At 39.5% G+C, this 11,027-nt stretch overlaps 1 protein-coding gene across 1 annotated transcript; it reads right to left on the bottom strand. All coding sequences in view use genetic code 11, as the record gives it.

The window, feature by feature from the left end:
- Positions 1 to 608: 608 nt before the first annotated feature.
- EGR_09500 (hypothetical protein) lies at positions 609 to 2,495 on the bottom strand (the record flags this gene model as incomplete). The annotated part of the gene is made up of 2 exons (XM_024498749.1): positions 609 to 1,187; positions 2,208 to 2,495. 2 exons carry the CDS (start codon positions 2,493 to 2,495, stop codon positions 609 to 611), a joined length of 867 nt encoding a protein of 288 aa, XP_024346844.1.
- Positions 2,496 to 11,027: the final 8,532 nt, after the last annotated feature.

Below are 11,027 nucleotides of genomic sequence, written 5' to 3'. Positions count from 1 at the left end.
TCAACTTTTTTCCGCCTTTGCGATGCTGATCGGATTTACGATGAATAGTATAGGCGACTGCCAATCTAGCCTAATCTGCTTGTAGTGCTGCTAACGCCTTCGAAGCTGGTGAACCTTCGGATCTCATGGTACTGCATTAACAGTTACCTATTCACCGACCCTATATTAAGTACGTTCCAGCCGCTGAAGGTCATCCCAGTCTTGTAAGTTTTCTAAGATTGCGCTACTGCAATTGCTATGACGGTTTACATACCGCCGCAGCTAGAAAGCCTTATCTGAGCTGTACAGGATATCTGACAACACCACCCTTGAAGTTGACTTGTCAAAGAGTCGAGGTGGCCATAAACACGTCGGTCTGGAAGCAGCATGCTAGAGCCCAAGACGGGCCAACCTTTAGCTGCTGGATTATCCCGACTACTCCACGACTAAGAATTCTCGAACCGTTGCTAGACAAAATTAGTGTGACCATGAACGAGGTACCCCCAAATATGAGCTGGGAAGAAAACCACCAAGAAATCGTCATATTTATATTAACCAAACTGTTTAAGCGGATTCCTAAAAAATAGATAAATCGCAAAACTCTCATTTCTATTTATACATGGTGCTATTTAAAAGAAACGAGAAAACTGATTATCGTCATCACTGTCAATGTCGTCGTAGCCATATTCATCAAGGTCACTGTCACGAACACGGCTGTCACTGGACTCCACGTCCTCCTCGTCCGGATAGTCATTACGCCAGTTTAACTCGCTGTTGGAGTCGGAATCTTCGCCATCATAAAAAAAGCTTTCGTCAAACTCGTCAGAGTTTCCCTCATATATACCCTCTAGAGGCGGCTCATCATCTAGTTGGTCAGCAATATCCTCATCGAAATTCGTGCTGATTGCATAGAGATCATAGAGGAAGTTATCATCCTCCGCGCTCGCAGCTTTGCCCTCGTCAAGAGTGTCAGTTTCCCCTTTGGATGTACTTTCAGGAACTAGACTAAGACCGTTTAAAGTCATTGCCAAAGGATCCGATTGGGACTGGTAGGAGAGGTCAATGATGCGAAGCGATTTGGCTGGAGGAGGCTGAAACGAATTCCGTACCCTGACCTCACCATCCTCCTCGTTTTCTACTTCATCTTCGGCCTCTTCCATCTCCGCTTTTCTCTTTGATGATATAAAGTCTGTCGTTGAAACACGAATCTGATAAAGTAAGAAGAACCATATCGCTTAGATTGCATTGCGTCATTTGGAACAACTTAAATAGCAAAAAAGCCAAATAGAAGAATAAATTAGAGCAAAAGGAGTAAATCAACATATTTGTGGCTAGTACGCATAATTACAATAAAGTGCAAAAAATCGCACGCCTCTAATTTTAAGTAAACTTATAAAATGATGGATTTGGATGTCAGGTAAGCTTCAAATTCGTATGATCAGGAGCTACTGCCACGTTTACAAAGGTTCCTACTGTCAAAGATGAGCTAATATCACCACAATTTCCAAAACACGATACATTTCAATGCAATGAAAACAAAAAAAATTGACAAATTTGATTCGTCCACTCATGGATTTCCCCATTTAGGCGACTAGGGGATGAGTGGCCATTAGCTAAGGCGTTTTACCAAGGGCCGCAGCAGATTTTCTTCATTATTAAGACACTTCTCACCCTTCAAGGGAGACTCAACAATTATTGAGGGTTCAAACAGACTCCAGACTGTTCATTCATTGCCAAAGGACTTGATAATATTAGGAAATAACGCCATTATTAACAACGTTATGATAAAAGAGGCTGACATTGAAGAATGAATGATACATAACCTGATAAAGGTCAGGACGTTAAGCGCTGGAAAACGAATACATGAGGAATAAGTTGACTATACAACTAATTGACACACTGACTATTAACGGTGGTCTAGTTAATCAATAAAATTTTGACCACCCCTGCAAAACAGTAGACAGCTTGCAAAATGTAAAAACCCAGAGTTTCTTGCGTTAATAGCCAAAAGTGATCTAAATTTAAAACGGACGTAGACACAGATATCAAGTACGGTGTAAAGTAAGCTGTTATAGATCTTCTGTGAATACACACACTCAAGCAGATTTAGATTTTATGACATCATTACCACCAAAATGCTCAGTACGCCAGTATGATATTTGCCGGTGATGAAAAGTGCCTAGATGAGTTGCAAATCTAAAATTCGTTGCACTGTTCAAAACACTCACTGTACAGGAGATCTTGGTTCGGGGAGAGTCCAGGACGTGGGCAATGGAATTCTGCGATAAGATCAACTTTCGTTCTCCAGAAGCACCCATGTCCTGGAGATCATCAGCGGAGGGATGTATGGTATCAGAGAGGCTTGAAGTTGTACCGAGGTATCGGAAACAGGTAGGTGTCCTGCAATCGACGTTATCATGACGTCGTTTCTTCAGCGGGATTGCACTGAACAATTCAACTGGGGGCTCCGAATACGGCCGCTTTACTCTAAGAAAAACGGTGGGAGACTTTGCCATCTACACAGTCCCAAAAAGTGCTCAAAAAGGTTGCCAACTTCAAACGAAGACTAATAAAAGCTTTAAAAACAGACGACGCAATACGACTATTAACCAAGAAGGGGGGCTAACAGACGGCAACGATTTTGAATAGAGCGGCTTCGTCATATAATTTAGAACAAAATGTGCGTTATAAAAACTAGTTACTAAATTGAACTGTCCGTTAAAATGTTAAAAAATCTAAAAAAGAGGTGTTCAGCATGTTGCCTTACTTTTCGACTCCTAAAATCTGTTGATAAATTTTCTATTTAGCAGGTACGACCCCTGTCCATTTTATTTACAGTACTGGGTTTTAAAGTTTTAAGTTTTTTAAAGTACGTCAATTGTTTTAAGGCGATTTTTTTGTCGCCAGCTTGCTGGAATATTTAGCTGCCGTTTGCAGGGCTCAAAAGTCATGTCATTAATCGAAGGGAAATCATGGGCCACGGGGACTTAAATACGACACATTTTATCCTCCATTTCTTTTCCTTTTTGCTATTTTAACCGTTTGCGAAAAAAATTATTTTACAAGAGCATTTTTGGACAAAATTTATTTGGCGAATCCTATTTATGGGTTCGCGCATTTTAGAGTCTCCCCTGACCTAAACCTCAGCCGTTCTTCTGATGTATATTGTCTAAAAAGCACATTTACACAAAAACTAATTATTTTTTAGAAAACTTTTTGCTGTCGCTAATCTTACGAAATGGTTTACTGGAGTGTTTACTCTGCATTGATTCCGGAGGTACTTAAGCCTTTGTCAATCATACTAACATTTATTAATTGGTATTTGGGTCGCTAGTAGCCTCTGCTCATCTGCACATCAGCAATATATTCTTTGTCATACCACCATAACTCCCTACTGCTGCAGAGCAGACTTGGGCCGTAATATTCACAAACAGTATCAACACGTTTAAAACGGAACAAAACCGTTTTATGCTTAATTATTACACACCAAAAAACGTTAGTCAGATTTCGGTAATTAGATTTTTATGCAGGAAGGGTACGGTAAGAACCAATTTTGTTATTTTCTAGAGAAAAGCATACCATGCAAGTGTGTTTCTATGACCACTGCAACCTGTTTGTAATATAATTACAAAAAAGGCGTTACCTAGCCGGTCTTATCACTCCAAGGTGGAAGAGGTAAATGCAGAATACACTGAATTCTATAATATGCATGTATCGTGGATTTACTTTAGCAACCGTAGTTTTTCCGAATGACTATATGGTCACAAAAAAGAGCACAAAATCCGATCACGATATACAAAGCCAATCTCTAAGAGAATGTACAAGATCGGAGACTGAAGAGTTAGAGAAAACAAAACACTGATATACGCGGATAATCGAGGTGTTATAATAAACGAAAGTTTAATGTGACGCAAAGGCAAAGCCAGCTTATTGTGGTTTGTGCTTGAAGACTTAAATAGTCCGTGGTGATGGCATCACAATAATAAGTGGTAAAAATCATCTTCCCTGTTCGTGGCAGTAGCCATTACTTTTTAAATTACACAGCTTTTTTAGACTTGCAATAATTTTTGTATTCAATAGTAAGCTTAGAATCGACCAGCTTGAGCAATGAAGATCATTCTAATTCAGTTAGCAGTAATTTGAGCCTTAAATACGGATATAAATAGGTCTCCTTGCAGCAAGTTATTCGCGATAACAGAGGCAACAGAAGTTTTGGTAAAATTTGTTCAATAAAATAATTGCCCTACAAATTTTGCTTCGCTTGTTTATTTTTTTTGAGATGCTGTTGAAGGTCTTTTACACCATACCAAACTCTTCAAAATGTGCTACGGGATTTCGATAAGATTGTATAGACTAAAAGCACCAAAATAATAGTAGTCACCAAGACAAGGCCAATCGTGTTTATTTTTAGCGCAATTTGTTAACTTCGTTTTTCCTACCTCTATCTTTTTTGAATTTTGTTGACTTTTTATATCGTGCTAGTTTGCTAATATAATTTGCATCTAATAGTTTGTGCCACACTTATTTATGTCTTCTTTCTTTACAATGAACGAAATTTGCGATAGAAAAGTTTTGCCTACATCATTCTGAAACTTCTTGACTTGAGTGAGAAAACAAAAAAACGCATTTATGGATTTGGAGAAGAATAAGAAAAGTTTTGTTCTGGCTCGTATAGTTGGCTGACAGAATTGCAATCTTATGCACCATATTATTTGACAGAAATCGTTGCCTTTGAAGCTTGGTGCAATAATACCGAAAGCATATTTATTAAAATTACTTTTAGGAAAGACTTAGTTCAAAAACATGGTACTTATATATCATTATTTAACGACTTAAAAATCATGAGTTTAGGCTAGGTTTTTTTATTGTGATTACACGGAAGAGGTGTCTGTGCTTTAATACACTTAGTTTCTCTAGTTTTCTAAATCAAAAATCTCGGATGAATAACTGGATTTGCCTTGCAAAAATATATGCCTATAATAGCTAGATCTTTGTCTTATGTTGTTGACGACGGATCACTGCTGATAGTTGTTATTTTTTTCAAAAAATAGATTGTCTTATAGTGGAGAAAATTAGGAATCGCGTTGCCTTTGCCCAAAACCCCATCCCGAAAATCAAATCATCGCTAGGACCGCCTCCCCCTTCTTCACTGAAACACAGTGCTACCTGTGATTTTATCAACCCAGTACCAATCACTGCCTCTCTCAGGCACTCTCCTTCGGTCGAAAATATGTCAAGTAACACAAAGACACCGTACGATCTTCTTCTTGAACAGATCCAAAAGTGTCGAGATTCAGAAACTCCCGTTACACCATTGGGAGAATCAACTCAACATGAAAATCATACTAGTGTAGGCAGATACACATTACATGAGATTCTTGGGAAGGGATCATTCTCTAAGGTCCAACTAGCAACCCATCAGCTCACCAAAGGTAAGCTGCGATAAATTTTTCGATAAAATTTATTTTAACTACTCAAGCAGCCTAAGATGAAAAAGATATTATTTGTGCTGCATTTTACGTAATGTTCCTTAAAATTTATCTGCTTAACCAATTAACATTAGGATTTATTACACTTGCGACAAAAGACCAAATTAAAAGCCATTTTTTCGCTAACTCGCCTAATAAGATGCACTTGGATTGCGACAGTTTTTCAAAAAGTCCCTTTGGAAACCTACACTTAGTCTTGCCGATCGCCGTTTCTATCTTACCCTTATTTTTTAACTGTCTAACACTAATACCAGAGTCAAAAGCGCGAAACTTATCACTCAGAAAAATAGAATGGAAATGCGAAAGACATGAGCGACGGTAAGGATGAGGATAAGACATTGTGTCCGTTCCCGTTTCTCCCTCCATCCCATCTCAAATGATGTGCGGGACGAAGCCTCCTCATGGGTAAGCTTTGTAGTGGAATGAGGTATAATGTATAAAGTCATTTTCCTCCAACAGGCAAACTAATCCAAAACGTTACCATTAAATCGTCTTTGTTTACTTTATGGTGTATCGTTTTGCACCAAGAAAAGTAGAGTACACTTGTGATTGTATGGTTTGCATCGAGAAATTGGTGGTGAGCAACTGCGCCCGAAGTTTACCCCCGTGTGCCCACACATACGGTCAAAGCGGATTGTTTTTTAAGGCGGAAGCAATGTCTCAAAAATGTGGAATGGCTTGTAAGTTCTCTGTTGGCTTAACGCTGAAATGCAAATGTCCTTCCGCATCACGAGACATTTAGTAAACACTCGGAAAACGATACAATTGTATAGGCTGAAAAACAGTAAGCACACATTTATGATCCTTAAAGTTAGGTTACGCACTTTTTTGGATGTGCAGTTTTCTTGCTTAAATCTCAGCAAGATTGACTTAGATGGAAGGTGTCTATTTTTAAGAGATTTATTATCGGAATCAAGGTCCTATGCAATTTTCGGGTAGTTGTATCTACCACAGCATTTGCTTGTCATGAAATGCAGCACATTTTACAGCCTTAGGAAGTGAATTTAACATGCATCTTGTGGGGAACAGGCTAAATGCGCAATAAATTCAGTTGAGATGCAAGAATGTGAGCGATTTAATTGACAGGAAAGTACTAACAATGACATTAGTAATGCTACTCTCCCGGTTGCCGTAAGATTAAAATAAGATTTGTGCAAAAAACTACTTCCCAAATTGCGTCAACTTTTGGCCAAGGGACGATGACTCTGTAAAATTTTTGGTTTCATATGTAAAAGCTTGGAAATTGAGCTTTTTTTTCACTGTTCGAACACTAAAATCACAAATGGGCTGGCTCTTGCCTGAAGCACGGGAGATCTGTGGATAACATCTAAATTGCACATTTAGCTTAATTTGGGTTTTTTCCAAAAGGCCAAAAGTTTTTACGATTGGGATGGTGCAATCATTTTCCTTCCTACCAAAAGTCAACGCATGAAACCCCTTTTTTACACAACGCTATTTGGTTTTTGCATCGACATGCTAGTGCAATCCGAATCGTCCCGTTTTTTTATGACTCCGCCATGCAACACAAATTAGGACCTAGTATTGGGCAAACTGTATACTTTGATAAAAGCTAAAATCGCCTTTCATACGTTAAACTAGTGAGTAGAACATGTATTCTGCAACCCTGTTTGCTTCTTAGGCACACAATTTGAAAGAGACGATCGTAACCCCGCATTGAACTTTACTTTGCACCAACTTCCTCCGAAATTTGAGGGGCAAATTGGCATTCGTATCATCCATAATCATAATTCCCTTCCCTTTAAACTATAAATTTAAAATGCTGCTCTGTTCAGACATTGAGAGGGGACATATTCGCCAGCTGTCAAGGCGGGCGGGGGACGGGGCAGCTTGGCACATGAACCACCAGACTTCGTTGATACCAATTTAAAAAACAGGACATTCTTTGCTTTTAAGCTAAAAATGCAATATCTGTGGAAAATCGCTCAACTAATCGTCGTCATTTTGGCTGACCGAATAAAAGTGGGTCTGATTGACTGTGCAAATCATGACCGAGTAAGGGTTTGTTTGACAACCATTCCTCCTCGGTTCAGCGATGGAGGAGGTTTTCTTGACCTTCACTGCCTTAGAATAAAAAAAACAGGTAAACCCACTACTAAAAAGTAATAAATGTCACAAGGTGCTTTTACACGGGAATTTAATTTGAGTTATATGAAATTTCTTTTGCATCTAAATTTTGACGGAAAGCCAACATTATATTGTGTGAGTACAAGACTCGGCGTTGAAAAGAGCAGGTACCCATCTTACCCTCGACAGATTACCTGGGTTGAGGAAAGTAAAGTTGAAATAAAGACGTTCGTCCTGGTGATATTGGGGCATTGTTGTCTTTATTACTGCTAATAACATTAGGGAGGATAAGAAAACGAGTTTAATTGCCATCCCGGCGCCGTATCTTGGGCGTCTACCTAGGCATAAATGTAGATTAGACTCCATACAGCTTAAACTCGGTAAAAGGCTCTGGTCTTCATCCATACTGCATGATAGAACTGGCATAGTGAGCCACAAAATGAGACGATTTTACCACCTTATATTGTGTTTATGAGATTCCAAATAAATACTGAATCGAACCTTTAAGCTCATTTATCAAGTTCACTATCCAATCTACTGGAAACCATTTCTAGCTATATAAAAATGATGCCATTTGCTTTTAGTTGGGCCCATAACTAGAGACAAGTAACGATTCAGGCTAAAAAGCGCTTCATTCCTTAAAAGTTGGGCATTTCCTAGACTAAAATTCATGCAAGGCGACTGGAATTCCTCATACGCAACTATTGCTTTTCCCTGTTTGTCTGCTTTTTCCATTAACAATGTGTTTATTCGCTTTTTTAAGAACTGCCAAACCATTGTTTGGATTGCATGCAAGTTGTTATTTAGAAGATTTTAGTTTTGCCACTAAATGTAGCCAGAAAGTCTGGCACATCGCATTAACTTTACCGCAGGAAACTGACACCCTGAGTGCTTCACTAATTGGCTATACCCACCGGTCGATGGAAAACGTCCGTTAGATTTTTTCACCCCAGAAATTTTTAAAAACTAAAATAACAAATATTTTCTTTAAATGTTTTGAAAGTCATCTTTAGTTGTACAGTGTGGAAGCTTTTGCGTGTAAAAGACGAGCTGTGTTTTAGAAGGAAATAAAGTGTTGAAATATGACAGTTTTTTAAAAGAAGTCAATCCTTAGGACAAAGGAGGTCAGTATTACTATCCTCTTACCCCTTTTAAACGTCATCCCTGGTGCTCGCCTTGGCCAACCTCCCGCGTCGTACATCTCGACGTAGTCGGTGCTGTAAGGAACTGAGACGATAGTTGACCCCAGAGCCACTGGTCTCTCTTGCAAATTCCATTGGATGTTGTGTTTCGTCCTTTATAAAAACTGGGTTGGAGGAATGAAAACTGTGCTGATCAACACTAATTCCTATCGCTAATCGGGAACGCGCTGACCTCAAAAGAGTCATTGAGTAAGGGGCGGTGTTTACCATAGTTTTGTGGGAATAAGGCTAGGTGTCCGTTTCTCCTTGCCAATTTGTTCTCACTTTCTCTCTCCCCAGCTATATCTCTCTGAGCTCCATCTAGCTAGTTTAGAGGTGGAGAGAGCTTTCGCATGTTTTCTTAAATGACGCCTTTGTATGAGTACTGCAGACAGCTCCGTAAGGAATTTTTTTGAATGAATTACGGTCATGGATAGTGTTGCTCCACTTGGCATTGGCTTTCCTGCAAAACAGGCGACTGGAGTAGCAGTAATGTAGCGACTCCAGACATCCCTAGGGGCGAAAGAGGACATAATACTAGGGCAGAATATGTATTGCCGACGGACAGAAGGGTGGGAGGCTACTGGCGTGGTCCTGAGGTCAGACCGTCCAGAAGAGGTACAATAGCGGAGTGCTAAGTAGCCTCCTTACCGAGACTTAATTAACCAATCAAAATATTGCAGGTTGTTGCATTTACCTTGCAAAAAAATACATTTTTGCTTTAATCCTATTCCCTATTTAAAAGTATAATCTAAAAAGAATGCACTTTCTCCCCCACTTCTTAGACATTTCTTTTGCCTACAAACACAATAGCTCAAGTGTAGGGGGCATATATCTTGATTAAGAGCACCAATCAAAACTGATTTCAGAATCTGTAAAACAATGGCAGGTATTGTAACCTCTGCGAAGATAGCACTACCTTGATTTAGGTGCCAGCTGACACCAGTACTTTTTGATTGAATGGCATTTGGCCTAAATGATTTGACTTTCCGAAATAGCCATCACCCATCAGGAAACGACCTTGTACACGGATGCCTGTCATCCTTGTGCCTAAATTGCCGTGGTCATGGCATTAGAATGGTTGCCCAACTGTGTCAAAACCTGCCATACTTTTGGATGGGTGGAAAGAATTGGGGCAAAAAACTTCTGCTGGGCGTTGGGGGCTTAACAGTTGTGCTGCTTAATGCTCTTTTTTGTGTCATGTGCTATTGCAGCAATATGTAAGGAATGGGATGTATTGTATGTGTTATAAATATTATTTTATGGGTAATGCAACTAATGCTGCAAGGAGAGCGAATTGCTAAGAATACAGTAAAAGAGGTAAAAGATCAAGACTACTGTAGGGATAGGACGCTTTTTAGCATTTACTGGGAAGCACTTTCTTGTAGACAAGCTAGGAATTCGATTTGCAAAAGGGACCCAGTGGTTTTTCAATACCTAACAGTTGCCATGACTTTTACAGTGACAGGGACTTGGGAATGGCATTATTAATGGCCACTACAAAGCATGGTCATGCAATAGTACATCAGAAAAGTCCACTTCATTATGGAGGTTACCACTTTCCCATGCCATTAACCATCGAGCAAATTAAGGACTCATTACCCATTCCGTATTTCTAAAAGACTGAATTTGGCTTGTGTGTGGGTGTATATGGTATGTGAACTACAAAATCAATTGTTCGCTATGCATTTCTTACTGGATAACAAACGATCGCGACTAAGATCCATCAACATAACTCAATCCATGCCAAATGTGTAAAAGAAAGACTTATTTCTCAATAACAACAGAAGCTGATTACTCTCGAGAAAGAAAGTGGGATTCGTACAAGATCAAGTAAGGCCCCATACTATACCCTTGATAGAGAAGCAAAATTGAACTGAGAGGAGAACCCAGGCTGCAATTCATTTGGCATGGCAAAAAGTGAGATGGAAAGGGGGGGAGGAGAAAGAAAGAACGATAGACACTGTCTCATCTTCATCCTCATTCGCCGCATTTCCCTTAGATGCTTCCGAGTGGTGATAATCGCCTTCTCTTAGCATTGTTATCCGACAGCAGAGACGTAATGAAACAGACAAATCGAAGGGAGAATTGCGATAGGATGGTGCTTGATTTGGTTTTTAGCTGCCAAATTATGTAGAAGTCAGGTTTGTGCAGCATTTGAGGCAAATGGTGAATTCTGCTTTAAGTTTTGGTTTACAAAGCCTACATGGTTACCTAACGGACCTTATCTAGCCTGAGTCTACCCTCAAAAATCGAACGTCCTTGGTGATTCGAACCATAAAAAAGCCACATT

Source organism: Echinococcus granulosus (genome assembly GCF_000524195.1).
Source record: "Echinococcus granulosus chromosome Unknown EG_S00150, whole genome shotgun sequence".
NCBI classification, from domain to species: Eukaryota; Metazoa; Platyhelminthes; class Cestoda; order Cyclophyllidea; family Taeniidae; genus Echinococcus; species Echinococcus granulosus.
This window is presented reverse-complemented; position numbering and strand designations above follow the sequence as displayed.